At 47.7% G+C, this 14,726-nt stretch overlaps 1 protein-coding gene across 3 annotated transcripts; it reads left to right on the top strand.

The window, feature by feature from the left end:
* On the top strand, positions 3,259-6,200 carry ATP5G1 (ATP synthase, H+ transporting, mitochondrial Fo complex subunit C1 (subunit 9)). Of its 3 annotated transcripts, none has more exons than XM_005653955.2 (5): positions 3,259-3,552; positions 4,127-4,174; positions 5,087-5,164; positions 5,509-5,687; positions 5,982-6,200. In XM_005653955.2, exons 2-5 carry the CDS (start codon positions 4,136-4,138, stop codon positions 6,094-6,096), a joined length of 411 nt encoding a protein of 136 aa, XP_005654012.1. In that variant the 5' UTR covers positions 3,259-3,552; positions 4,127-4,135; the 3' UTR covers positions 6,097-6,200.

Below are 14,726 nucleotides of genomic sequence, written 5' to 3' on the forward strand. Positions count from 1 at the left end.
TGAGCCACAGTGGCAACTCCATCATGCGGTAATTTTCAAAATGAGGAGAATACCACTCAAAGGAAGTTCCTGCTGTGGCACAGTGGGTTAAGAATCCAGCTGCAGTGGCTAGGGTCACTATGGAGGCTCCAGATGGATCCCCAGCCCCAGCACAGTGGGTTAAAAGAATCCGGTGTTGCCTCAGCTGCAGCAGCTCAGATTCAACCCCTGGCCTGAGAATTTCCATATGCCAGGGTGTGGCCATTAAAAAAAAAAAATACCACTTAAAAGGGTGTCATAGGGATTAAATAGTATAAAGGTGAATGCTCCTAACCCAACACTTGCCATGTGGTGAGGTCTCAGTAAATGGTAGTTTATTACACTAGAGCCTGAAGAGATTTGGTAATTTACTCAGAGATACACATATCTAGTTATACAGTAGAGCCATGAAAGGAACTCAAGTCTGTATGGATTTCAAAACCCCACACTCTTTCTGTTATACCGTTGCTGCAAGCTATCCTAAGTCTCAAACTAAAACTATTTTTTTCTGGGAGTTCCCCTCATGGCTCAGCGGTAACGAACCCGACTCGTATCCATCGACACAGGTTCGATCCCTGGCCTCACTCAGTGGGTTAAGGATCCCTGTCCTTGCGCAGTGCATGGCTGTGGCTTGTGGGGAGGGCCAGCATCTGCAGCTCACTTCGACCCCTAGCCTGGGAACTTCCATATGCCAAGGGTGCAGCCCTAAAGAGACAAAAATAAATAAATAAACCTTATTTCACCATCCAGAACTAGGTCTCGTTTTATTTTTTAAATCTTTTTGCCATATTTTTTCACAGTGCTATACAGTGCTGCATTTAAATCTTGCACATTTGTCTTACATCATGAAACTGTTCTCGATACAAAACATCAAACCAGAAACTTGGTTTTCCTGGCCTTACCTCAATTTCTGCTGCTGCCTCCTGTTCCTGGCAACTCCTGCAGGGAGGATCCATGGGTAAGGCATACAGTAGGGCTAGGCACGAGCCATCCTGATGCGACTTTGGTTCTGAGAGCCCAGAGGAGGACTTGGGTGAGGGGAGTAGCAAGGATGGGATTGAGACTTGGTCTTCTGTGAACCCACCCTGCTCACCTCAGAGTAGCACCAAGCAGGAACCATGGCTACAACAAAACTATGCAACATCTGGGCAGCTCAGAATATCTCCAAGATTATCATCACTTCACAGAATCATATCTAACTCACCGCTAACAATCTTTTTCTTATTGTTAAATCTTCCTCATTTTTTTTTCTTAATTTTTTACTTTTTTTAGGGCCTCACCGGAGGCATGTGCAAGTTCCCAGGCTAGGGGTGAACCGGAGCTGCAGCTGCCAGCCTACGCCACAGCCACAGCATCTCAGGATCCAAGCCTCATCCGCAACCTACACCATAGCTCACGGCAATGCCGGATTCGTAACCCACTGAGCGAGGCCAGGGATTGAACCCGAGTCCTCATGGATACTAGTCAGATTCTTACTGCTGAGCCATAACGGGAACATCCATCCTAGGAATTCTTTTCTTTTCTTTTTCTTTTCTTTTTCTTTGCTTTTTATGGCCACACGCAAGGCCTATGGAGGTTCCCAGGCTAAGGGTCCAGTCAGAGCTACAGCTGCCGGCCATAGTCACAGCCACAGGAACACAGGATCCGAGCCACATCTTCAACCTACACCACAGCTCACAGCAACACCAGATCCTTAACCCACTGAGCGAGGCCCAGGATCAAACCTGCAACCTCATGGTTCCTAGTCGGATTCGTTTCTGCTGGGCCACTACGGGAACTCCCCTACCTGTTTCCAATTTCTATAAATTCTGATGTATATCCTTCGAAGAGATTATTTTCATTTCTGATTTTTTTTTCTTCAAGATAGATTTCTGTGAGTGATATTCCTGGATCAAAGAGGACAGAGAGGTAGTTCCCATCATGGTGGGATTAGAGCCCTAGCCTGGGAACAGAGAGTTTAAATTCCTTTAAACTGTGTCAAAAAGGATGTTTGTTTGTTTGTTTTGTCTGTTTACGGCTGCACCTGTGGTGTACGGAGGTTTCCAAGCTAGAGGTCTACACAACAACCATAACAACTCAGGATCCGAGCCTCATCTGCCAATCTACACCACAGCTCACGGCAATGCTGATCCTTATCCCGCTAAGTGAGGCTAGGGATCGAACTCATGTCCTCATGGATGCTAGTCAGGTTTGTTAACTGCTGAGCCACGACGGGAACTCAAAGAGGATGTCTTTTAACAATCAATACAACATCATAGATCAACTATACTTCAATACAATTTAATTTTTTTAAAAAAACCACAAAAAACAAAGCCTTTCAACAAACATTGCCAAATTGCTTTCAAGAAAGGTTCTAGGGTGGTTCCTGTTGTGGCACTGCAGATTAAGACCCCAACACAGTGTTGGTGAGGGTCCAGGGTTGCCACAAACTGCACCCTAGGTCGCAGATGCAGCCCAGATCTGGGGTTGCTTGTGGGTGCTGTGGGCCTGTAGCTGCAGTTCCAATTCAACCCTTTGCCCAAGATCTTCCATATGCAACAGGTGTGGCCAAAAAAAAAAAAAAAAGGAAAAGAAAAGAAAAGAAAGGTTCTAGGCGGTGGCAATGTCACTGTTGAGGCTCAGGCTGAATTCCTGGCCTGGTAATTTCTGCATGCCTGCAGCCCCCTGCCTGCCTCCCCCCAAAAAAGTGCCTGGCTCACATTAATTTTAAAAAACTCTACTCTTTTGGTAAGAAATGCTGCATTTAAAGTTATGTTTCTTTGACTAGCTTAGTTGCACATTCTTTCCCTCAATTTACATTTTTTTAGTTCCAACTCTTTCCTCCTATCTCTATCAGATTGCTTTTGCAATACAAATATACTTAAGAACAACAACCCAGTGGTTGCTACTGCATGACTGCTCAACACTGGCAAAAACCCACAAAGGCGAGCTCGAACGTTAGCAAAGAACCTAGGCGACAGCTGGCCCTTATGTTTCATGGCGGAAACATGCCTTCCACAAATCACTAGGCGAAAATTACTGCAAAGGCGTTGGCTCTCCCAGTCTGGGGAGGAACGTCTCGCGGGATCTCAATCGCCCTTGGAACCTCTGACGCGACTACAAGACCCAACATGCAACGCGCCTCCAGGCCCTCGTTCTCGAATGAAGGCTAAGGTCCAAGGTCATGTGTCTATCTGCGTAAGGCGTCCGGTCATCTCTCCCACGCCTTTTTCTGCAGCTTTCCACCTTGGCCGCCATTTTGTGCGGGAGGCAATGGAACCTGAGTCCCTCGACTCTATGGTCCGCAATTCAGAGATCGTCCAATCGGAAGCCAGACCTTGAAGGAAAACCCCGCCTCTACCCGCAGGGAGGCGGGAACTGCCACGAAGCTCCTGTGGAGAGAGAGGAAGGCGCTACAGGAAACCAATGAGAAGGGAGGAATCTAAGATGTTAGCCAATGAGGGTGCGAGAGGATTGCGGCCAATGAGAGTAGGGGGACCCCCGGACACGTGGGTGGGGGCGCTGAGTGCTGAGTCCTACAGCTAAAGCCGGGAGGTGAGTCAGTCACCTTGAGCCGGGCGAGCGCTGTGTTCCAAGCCGGGGCAGCGGGGCAGTGAGAGTGCAGGTGACTTGGGGCCGAAAGCCAGTACTTGGCAGGGCTGTGGCCGGGTTGTGTGGAGGGGCATTTGCCCCTAGGGCCGGGAAAGGCGACGAGCCTCTATAGCCTTAACAATTAATGTTAATTACCAACCGTAATGGGTAACTGCCCTGGTTTAAGCGGACTGTGGACAGCTGTGTAAAATTAGGCAGACTCTGAACGGCATCTGCCCAGCTTTAACGTCCAGTCTTCCCCGGAGACCATCCTCTTGGGATAGCATTTCCCTCCTGGGCCGGGCCTCCTTCCTGTACTTCCGATTTCCATGACCTTCCTTTGCAGACCTGTCGCGCTGAAAGTGGTGGACCGGGAATTCGCCCAGTCCTTCTGACCTCTAATGTTCTCCTCAGCTGGTGCACCATTCGAGGAAGAGCGTGGTCCAGGGAGGACGGGCGGGGTGAAGGGGACGACCGAAGGTCGCCACTATAAGCAAACCACCAGGGTGCCAGTGGATTTTTTCTTTTTTCTCTGCAGACAGAAAAAATGCAAACCACCGGGGCGCTACTCATTTCTCCTGCTCTGGTAAGCTTGTGGCTCCGGGGTGCCCTGTAACGCCAGGTAGAGCCATCAGCGTTTAATGAATGAACTGAGAGGAGCTTGGCATCCTGCTGTTGTTGCCCCTTTAGGGAAGCTGTAGGATGTGATGCAGTTAACCTTTGATTATTTGGGCCTGTAAACCAAATTGTCTTGGCTTTGGAATGTGGTCAGAATCTGGATCTGACCTTTTTACTCCTTGTCTGACTTATAGCTAGACAGCCCACTGAAGCAGTGATTCTCAGCTTTGGCTGTACATTGGAATGGGGTAGCTTTTAAATAGTCTAACGCCCAGACTACCCCCCGTGGGGTGGAATCTATACATTTGTTTTGTTCTGTTTTTTGGAACTCCCGAGATGATGTGAATGTTAAGCCATGTTTGAGAACGGCTACGTTGTATTTGTTGAAATTTTTAAGAAAACTGTTGCAGGAGTCTTTGCTTAGGTGACTGTTTCAGGAGCCTTACCAGGCTCACTGGCCCACTCCATTCAGGGTGTGTAACCGTGATTGCATTTTTAGCAAAGTAAGATTTTCCTCTTTTGATTCATTTGGTGATCTGGGTACAAACCCTTCCTGTACTTGGTTTGATACTAGTGTGCGGTGTTTTGCGTGTGTTTGTTTTTGGGTTTTTTTGGTCCCTTCTGAGATACTGATTAAGTGCTGTGCCCACAGAAGTGAACCTCCTTACCTGGGAAGGTAAATGGGAAGGTTGCCACTGCTGATGACACCCTGGTCTCAGGACAGCCCTCTCTGGTTGAGACAGGAATACATTAATTGGCCTTGATATATATTGAACTTGTTTTGTAATATTTGTAGTCATTTGACAGAAGCTCAGCAATTAGGGTTTTTTGTTTTATTTTCTTGCCTGATTTGGAGGAATGTGTCTTTTTGATTTTATAGCTCCGCTCTTGTACCAGGGGCCTGATCAGGCCTGTGTCTGCCTCCTTCCTGAGTAGGCCAGAAATCCCATCTGAACAGGTAAAGGAGAATGGGCCCTCTTGAGAAGTTCCTCAGACTGGGTTCCATTAAGTTAGTTGAATTGCCTTTAGGCCAAAGCGAGAGGGGAGTCATAGAATCTGTGGTGTCTGAATAGTTCTAAGTACCCCAAGGTGAACATGGTGGGTTTCCCTAACCCACAGGAGTTCCCTTGTCCTGTCTGGAAGGGGACCCGAAGAGTAACTCCCAAACTCTGCATTCTGAGCATTCTCTACTTGCTCAGCAGTTTGCCAACAAGTTCAGAGCTCTTGTGGGCGGGGTGAGGGGTGGAGACAGCCACCAGTCCTCAAGCCTCACCCTCTCCCTTTCTCTCCCCGTCCTGCTAGCCGCCCTGCAGCAGTGTCCCACTCCAGGTGGCCAGGCGGGAGTTCCAGACCAGTGTTGTCTCCCGGGACATTGACACAGCGGCCAAGTTTATTGGTGCTGGGGCCGCCACAGTTGGTGTGGCTGGTTCCGGGGCTGGCATTGGAACAGTGTTTGGCAGCTTGATCATTGGCTATGCCAGGTAAGTTTTGGGGTGGCCTGGAGCATCTCCTCCTATAAAAATTCTACCCTATTTGGAGGCAGCCTCAGCACGAGATCGTAGCTTCGAGTTGATTTCCTCTACCTCCTGTTTTCTCAGAATTTAAGTTTGTTGCCAGCCCAGCTCCCTTAAACTTACCGTGTTGGTACTCTGCTTGCCCGTCCGATCCCCAGGATACTTGCAAGCCAGGCCCCCCTCCCAGTTTCCGCACTCCCCATTCACCTAAGCACCACCCCTTCCTTTCCCTGGGCTGGCATCGGTCTCTGTCCCCGGCAGGAACCCATCTCTGAAGCAGCAGCTCTTCTCCTATGCCATTCTGGGCTTTGCCCTGTCTGAGGCCATGGGGCTCTTCTGTTTGATGGTCGCCTTCCTTATCCTCTTCGCCATGTGAGGCTTCGTGGAGGTCACCTACCCGTCCCTGCTGCTTCGACTCCAAGGCCATGCCCGGTGCTGGAGTGTGCTGAGCTTGACCATTAAACACAACGTTTCTCTAAACCCGTCTGCCTGCGCCTCTGTCCTTTGCCCTGGGGGAGAGCCTTCCTGGAAAGGAGGGACGAAGGAAGTGGGCTTGGGCCACCCTGGGTGATGAGGAACTCTTCAGTGCTGAGAAGGAGCACTCTCACGGCTATAAGAACATCTCCTGCGGGGAGCGTGGGTTTGTCTCATGATAATGGGTGCTTCTTCCCTCTTCACATTTAGTAATAATATGTAGCGGTTTTGAGGGCCTCGATTTGCACCAAGCTCTGTGCCAAGTGCTCTACGTTTGTCATCTCCTCAACTCTGTATAAATGCAGTGATTTTTGCAAATGAGGGCACCCAGGCGCTTAGGGAAGCAAAATAACTTGTCCAGCCTCACAGAGCAGCTGGTAAGTGGCTGACCTGGGGACTCCGCCCTCAGGCCAGCCTAAACCTTTTACTTGCCGTGATGTCCCATCTATATTCATTTTGGCCCCACAATTAAGGTGATACAGATAGGGAAACTTGGTCCCAAAGAAGTTGTGTGGCACGTTAGAGATGAAGGTGGGCCTCCGTCTGCCTCCGCTTGTAAGTTTCAATTTCACTCTCAATTAGCCTTTCTTAGAGTGCCTCAGTGTTTTGGATTTAGCCAATGAGGGACAGAGTCTATGCTCTGGAAGAAATTACAGTCTTAGCTTTGCCAGGGTGGGTGTTCGGGCAAGTGAACCAGCTAACGAATTGCTTAGAGAACTTCTCAGCCTCTTTCTGTGGCCCCAGTCTAGGCCCAGCAGGTGCTTCCCACTTGCCTGAAGTGGGACTGATAACCCAGGTAAGAGAAAGTTGAGAGTTTCCTGGTGGCCTAGCGGTCATAAGGACTCAACGTTGTCCCTGATGTGGCCCGGGAATTTCATGCTGTGGGTGTGGCCCCAAAAAATCAAATTAGATGGTTTCAAAATGAATAATAACTTATAAATGGGACCCATTTTTTGAGAAGCTGATACCTCAGGTTACTGCAAAACTGAAAATGTGAAACTAAAAACATCCCTAATAAGTATTAATACTTTCCAGCTGAAGGACAGCTAGTAAAGAGGGTTAAAACACCAAAAAAATACTAGTCAATAAGAACAGATTCAAGGGAGTTCCTGTTGTGTGCAGTGGAAAAAATCGGACTAGTATTCAGGAGGATGCAGGTTTAATCCCTGGCCTTACTCAGTGGATTAAGGATCTGGCTTTGCCTTGAGCTGTGGTGTAGGCGGTAGACATGGCTTGGATCCCAAGTGGCTGTGGCTGTGGCTGTGGCTATGGCACAGGGTGGCAGCTGCAGCTCTGATTTGACTCCTAGCCTGGAACTTCCAAATGTCTCAAGTGTGATCCTAAAAAAAAAAAAAAGAAAAGAAAAAAAAAAGAATGAAGTTCCTGTTGTGGCTCAGATGTAATGAACCCAGCTAGCATCCGTGAAGACTCAGGTTCGATCTCTGACCTGGCTCAGTGGGTTGAGGATCCAGCATTGCTGTGAGCTCTGGTGTAGATTGCAGGCGTGGCTCAGATCCCACATTACTCTAGCTGTGGCATAAGCCTTCAGCTGTAGCTCTCATTTGACCCCTAGCCTGGGAACTTCCATGTGCTGCAGGTGCAGCCCTAAAAGTCAAGAAAAAAATAAGAAGACTGGGTTCGATTTACATGCAATTTGAGGACAGGTATGCAGGTATTAATTGTTGCACATCCTCCTAGGAGTTTCAGGAAATGCTAAAAAATCAACAGAGTGGAAATTACACTGAACAATGCCAGACATTATTGAATATGTGGGTACAGAAGCTAAGTGCTGTAGAAGAGGAAAAGCAAGGAGGCCAGCGTCCATTGCACTAGTGCCAGCTAACATTTGAGCGCTTGGACATGGAACACGGTGATAAGTGTTTTCAGTGAATGACTTCCAGCCTCCCTGTGAAGTAAGTCATTGTGTAGGTGTGGAAAAAGGCTCAGAGAAGCGAGGAATCCTGTGACTGTCATACAGCTGGTTAGTAAAGCTGGGATTCAGACTCTAGAACCTGTGGGGGTTTTTGGGGGGGGGGTTTGTCTTTTTGCCTTTTCTAGGGCCACTCCCACAGCATATGGAGGTTCCCTAGGCTAGGGCTCTCATCGGAGCTGGAGCCACCAGCCTATGCCAGAGCCACAGCAACGCCGGATCCGAGCTGCATCTGCGACCTGCACTGCAGCTCACAGCAACGCTGAATCCTCAACCCACTGAGTGAGGCCAGGGATCGAACCTGCAACCTCATGGTTCCTAACCGGATTCATTAACCATTGAGCCACGACAGGACCTCCAACAGTTGTTTCTTAAACCATTCTCATGATTTCAAGAGCAAGGTCAGGGATCGAACCCAAAACCTCATGTTCCTCGTTGGATTCGTTAACCACTGAGCCATGATGGGAACTCCCCTAGAACTTGTGTTCTAATCACTGCGCTAACTCGTCTTAAATTTCAGTGATGAGTATGAAGCTATGTATGTATGGCATGCTCAAGGTCACACAGCAGGCCAATGGTTTAATTTAAATCAAGTCCACCTGACATTGAAGAATCAGAGTCTTCTACCACAGCATGACTTCTCCTTGACACATTTGTGGCCAGATAATTCGTTGTTGTGGGGGGCTATCCCATGCATTGTATGACATTTCTCAGTATCCCTGGTCTCTACCCACTAGACATCAGTAGCAACCTCCCCTCCCTCCATGTGGCAACCAATTGCCAAATGTCAGATATTGACAAATGTCTCTAGTTGGAGAGCAAAATCACTCCCTGTTGAGAACTATTGTCTACCAATAATTATTATTGATTACAATTAGTAATATGCTTGTTCTCTTAGCTTCTTTAACTCTCTCAAGATTGCCCACAGCAACCCAGTGATAGAACGGAAGCAGAGCCCAGGAATCTCAGAGCCAGAAAGAATCAGTTTGAATTGGCAGCCGAGGTATCACCAAGGGAGCAGTGGATTAACTGGTAATGCTGTTATGCAAATGGAATGCAGTAACCTTCTGGGATGTCAGGCTGGCATCCTTGCCAGGTCACTACCCTCTGGTGGTAATCAAGCAGTGGCCCCTAGGGCAGATGGTTGCCTTTTGCTTCCTATGATGTTCCAAGAGATGGTAAGAGTTAAATATCCCTTCATCATAGGCTCCAAAGGCTGGACTTAAATCCAAATTAGCAAGGTAGGGAATGGGGTTGGTGGGCCCTACAGAGTCAATGGAAAATGCATTCGTATCCTCAACCAGGCAGTTAGTCCATTACTGTTGAGGTTCTTTAAAGGTTTAGGGCCCATGGGCGGGGTCATTTTGCTTAGCGCAAAGTATTTGAGTGGATACAGAGGTGCACTGTTTTCATTATATTCTCATAAGGGTAATGACCAAAAAACAAGTAGTAACCACTGCCTTGAGAGTTCAGCATGGTGGCAAAGAACATGGACTTGGGAGTTAGAAGGGAATGCAGAGCTCAGCCCTGCCCCTTCCTAACTGGGAAGTTAATTATTTCTCCTGAGCCATGATTTCCTCATCTCTAAAAGGAGGGTGAGGAGTTCCCTGGCGGCTCAGTGGGTTAAGGATCTGGCATTGTCACTACTGTGGCATGGGTTTGATCCCTGGCCCAGGAACTTCCAAATATGCAGGTGTGGCCAAAAAAAAAAGATCATATGTATAATACATCCATGCACGGTATTAGTGAAATGTATGTAATGTAAAGATGTATTAATGAGATAAAACATAATACATGTATTATTTTTTTTGGCCACACCCTCAGCATATGGAAGTTCCCAGGCCAGGGATCAAATCGCACCACAGTAGTGACCCGAGCTGCTACAGTGATGACACAGAATCCCTAACCCACTGCACCATAGAGAACTCCTTAAATTTTTAAATATAGCAATTATTACTTAGAAGCATCAAAAAATCCAGTCCAAGTTTTGATTTTTCCATTTAGTCCCCAGTTTAAGACCTGGGTAGGAACCCTTCATCTGTTCCCGGCACTGAGCCCAAGACAAAAGGCTAGGCCCTGGAGGGGAAGGAATGCTCCAGAAGGCAGTGGGACATAGGATCTTGGGGAAAGGAAGAAGGATCTTCACAGTATCTTTTTAGAGAGGGAAGGGGCACATCAGTGACCTGAACTCCAGGATGCTTGCTGGCCTCTGTCCTGGGAGAGAGTGCTTGCCACGTTGCCATGAGCAAAGTGCTACCAAACTTGGATGCTCAATGCGGGGCAGTCTAGTATGCTGGGGAGGAGAGAGTGGCTTGGATCCAAGTTCCTGTAGGACGACTGCTCAGTTGTGTCATCCATCCCCAGAAGGCACACTCTTGCCCTCTGGCCAAGCCACCAGGGAAAAGCAGCCAGGTGTTGCCTTGAAAAAGTCAGCGAGCCCTGGACTAAATGCCAGCTCATAGTTCTTCTAGCCTCTTCCTGGTCCTTCCTTTTCCCAGTTTAGAGACCTCCTGGAGTTCCCTTGGGGAGTTAGTGAGCTGATCCTTTAACCAGCTGCAACCCTTCAGGCCTTGAGTTGAAGATTCTTTGTACAAGCTTGACCAGCCCTTTGGAAAGAAAGTAGCTATTTCTGAGGAAGAGGAAGTGAAATCTTAAAGATGCATGGCCAGTAGAAAGGCAACTGACTGCCATATCTTCATTTCCATTCTGTTCACCATTTCTGCAAAACTCACTGAATGTTGGGTCTTGGAGATACAAGACAGGTGATCGATGCTTACTGCCCTAGAAGATACCATATGTAGTAGCTGGACAGCTGAGTAACCAACCATTAGACTAAAAAGTAGTACGTGCTATAATAAAGGTATGAATTACTTCAGAGGATGGAGTCATTAAAATGACTAATTAATAATAATCATATGCCTGGAGGTATTAAGACTTTGCAGAGAAAGTAATATTATAGCCAGCCCTGAAGAGAGTAAGAATGAAAAGAGTTAAGAATTGGGAGTTCCCATCGTGGCGCAGTGGTTAACGAATCCGACTGGGAACCATGAGATTGCGGGTTCGGTCCCTGCCCTAGCTCAGTGGGTTAACGATCCGGCGTTGCCATGAGCTGTGGTGTAGGTTGCAGACGCGGCTTGGATCCCACGTTGCTGTGGCTCTGGCGTAGGCTGGTGGCTACGGCTCCGATTGGACCCCTAGCCTGGGAACCTCCATATGCCGAGGGAGCGGCCCAAGAAATAGTAAAAAAAGACAAAAAAAAAAAAAAGAATTGGAGTTCCCGTTGTGGTGCAGTGGTTAACAAATCCAGCTAGGAACCATAAGCTTGCGGGTTCAGTCCCTGGCCTTGCTCAGTGGGTTAAGGATCTGGTATTGCTGTGAGCTAGGTTGCAGACACAGCTCAGATCCCACGTTGCTGTGGCTCTGGCGTAGGCCAGTGGCTACAGCTCCAATTAGACTCCTAGCCTGGGAACCTCCATATGCTGAGGGAGTGGCCCTAGAAAAAGGCAAAAGACAAAAAAAAAAAAAAAAAAAGTTAATAATTGTTGAACACTTAGTCTGGCCAGGTATTGTGCACATCATTACATGATCTCGTGTGTGTGTGTGTGTGTGTGTGTGTGTGTGTGTGTGTGTGTCTGTGTGTCTGTGTGTCTGTGTCTGTGTCTGTCTGTCTATTTAGGGCCACACACGCGGCATATAGAAGTTCCCAGGTCAGGGGTTGAATTGGAGCTGCAGCCGCCAGCCCACTTCACAGCCACAGCAACGCCAGATCCTTAACCCATTGACCAAGGCCAGGGATCGAACCCTCGTCCTCATGGTTACCAGTCAGATTTGTCTCCGCTGAGCCACGACGGGAACACCCGAATTATCTCTTCTTTATAGCCACTACTATTTTACCAATATTACTGTTGAGGAACAGAGGTTCAGGGAGTTTAGATAACTAGGATTTCCCCTAATAAAGGGAAAGAGTATTCCAGGTAGAGAAAATAGGAGCACAGGCCTGGAGTAGAGAAGATATATGCGCAAGTGAGGTGCTATTTGGACAGTACTTGCCACTTTGCGAAACACATCTAGAAATGCTGCACTTAATCCTCAGAAAAACCCTGACAGGTGGTTATTATCTGCATTCTTTGGATGCAGAAATGGGCCCAAAGGGTATCTGCAGAGTGGTACAGATCAAAGGGTCTTCTGGATCTAAGGTAAGTGTTTTCTGTTTGTTGTCCCATCACTAAGGGACCTTGTATTTGAAAGCAATGGTCCGGTAGTAGGGAGGGGACCCACTGAGGAATCCTCTCACCCCATGGGCCATCTTTAGGCCTCTGCCATCTGTAGCCATACAAAAGCTATAGAGTCATGTTTTTCTTTGTGTGAGGTTACCCAGCAAGTTGACTTTGACCATCTTACTAAGTAAATGACATTTCAGTCAAATTCTGGAATCCTTAAAAAATGAATGAACTAGGAGTTACCGTTGTGGCGCAGTGGTTAACGAATCTGACTAGGAACCATGAGATTTCAGGTTCGATCCCTGCCCTTGCTCAGTGGGTTAACGATCCGGCGTTGCTGTGAGCTGTGGTGTAGGTTGCAGACATGGCTCCGATCCTGCATTGTTGTGGCTCTGGTGTAGGCTGGCAGCTACAGCTCCAATTGGACCCCTAGCCTGGGAACCTCCATATGCCGCGGGAGCGGCCCCCCCCCCCCCAAAAAAGAATGAAATATATAGTTTGGACAGGCAATGAGGCACAGTACATTTAAACAGTACAAGTGTGTATATGTTTATATATACAGGCAGACATACCCTCTGGCCCATCTTGTCTGCAACCAACCCATCAAGAGACAACTACCATTAGTTTCTTTGCATCTTCTTTCAGAGATATTTGAGCCTCTTGATTATGGAGTGGTAAAACTCTGTACCAACAAAATATGAAATCTGTATCCAACATTGTACTGATTGATTTTGCTTCATGTTATGTACCGACACTGTGCCAGGCCCTGTGCTAGATTCATAGATAACATATGACCTAGAGCCCCAGGAAAGGGGGAGGGGGGAGCAACAGGTACCAAAGGACGGTAATCCGAACAAGGTAAAATGTGCTAAGTGTGGGAGAGGTTCAGGCTGTGTGTGACACTATCACACGGCGGTCAGAACATTTTCTCTGGAGACAGATTTGGCTCGCTCTCACCATGACCCACGGAAATGACAACCTCTGTATTCCTCTCTCCATCTGTCAGAATGGACTAATAATAGTACTTCATAGGGTTGTTTAAAGGAATAAATAAGACAAAGCATACAGAGCAGTTGGCACATATTGGGCACTCAAGAAAGGTTAACTAGGGAGTTCGCATTGTGTCACAACGGAAACAAATCCTGCTAGTATCCACAAGGATGCAGGTTTGATCCCTGATCTCGCTCCGCGGGTCAGGGATCTGGTGCTGCCATGAGCTGTGTGCAGGTTGCAGATGCAACTCGGATCTGACATTGCTGTGGCTGTGGTGTAAACCAGCAGCTGCAGCTCCAATTCCACCCCTAGCCTGGGAACCTCCCTGTGCCAGGGGTGTGGCTCAAAAGCAACAACAACAACAAAAAGATTAACTTAAAAAACGGTATTTTAGCTCTCAATAAATGCTGGCCATTATCATTCAACTCCACAATCCCTTGTTGGAAAATTCACAAAGATGTGTAAACACTTCTTTATTTTAAATAAACAAACTTGGTGGCAAAATATAATCTAAAGTGAGGCTATTCGTCAGACGTATTATGAATAGTCATTATCCAAATTAGGATGAATACTCATGCGCTTTGCTGCAGAAATATCCGCAGGTTTGGTTACTGAGTGCTGCCCCTCCAAGTCCTGGTGGGAGTGGTGTGTTAGATTATGATCCTGTACTCTTGCTAGGGAGAAAAAAGAAAGATTTTTTTTTTTTTTTTTAATGGAGGGCTTGTTTTTCTTAGTCCATAGTGTTCTTTTTCATGTTATACATTTCAGTGAAGTCCTGAGGAGTCTTCCCAGGATTTAAACTTGATTCCTGCATATTCAAGGACTTGTGTGAAGAAATACTGAGCTTGGAGGCCTGATTTTCTTCTTTTTACCAAGCTTCTCTAGGTCTGTTTCATTATCTCTATGGCAACGCCTAGCAACAGTGCCTGGCATTTAGCAGGCCCTTCATAAATATATACTGGATAGACTCTAAAACGAGGTAGTTTTCCAGTCGTAGGTTCTGAGTCCTTCTTTCCTCCCGGTCCTGTTGCAGGCAGGGGGCAATGGCAGCCTGCCCTCCGTGGGTAAGGGTGCAGGAAGGATAAATCAGAGACTTTCAGACAGGAAGCGAATCAACTCCTCTACTCGGCGCCTCCCTACAAGGAAGCTGAATCCCCAATCTTACCCCTCGGGCACGTCTCAGGGTCGCCTCTGTAAATGGGGGAAGTGGTCGTCCCCTCCTCTCTTTCAACACTTGGAAATAAAACATTCCTTGCCATTGGGCACTCAACTGCACCTAAGAGTCGGGACACGCCTCAGACCCTCCTCCCGCAAAGCGCGGGCCCGACGCAGGCCCAGTTCTCTCTTGGACGACGAGCTCCGACCCCCGCCCGCCCTGGAGGACTGTGG

Source organism: Sus scrofa, chromosome 12, assembly GCF_000003025.6.
Source record: "Sus scrofa isolate TJ Tabasco breed Duroc chromosome 12, Sscrofa11.1, whole genome shotgun sequence".
NCBI lineage: Eukaryota > Metazoa > Chordata > Mammalia > Artiodactyla > Suidae > Sus > Sus scrofa.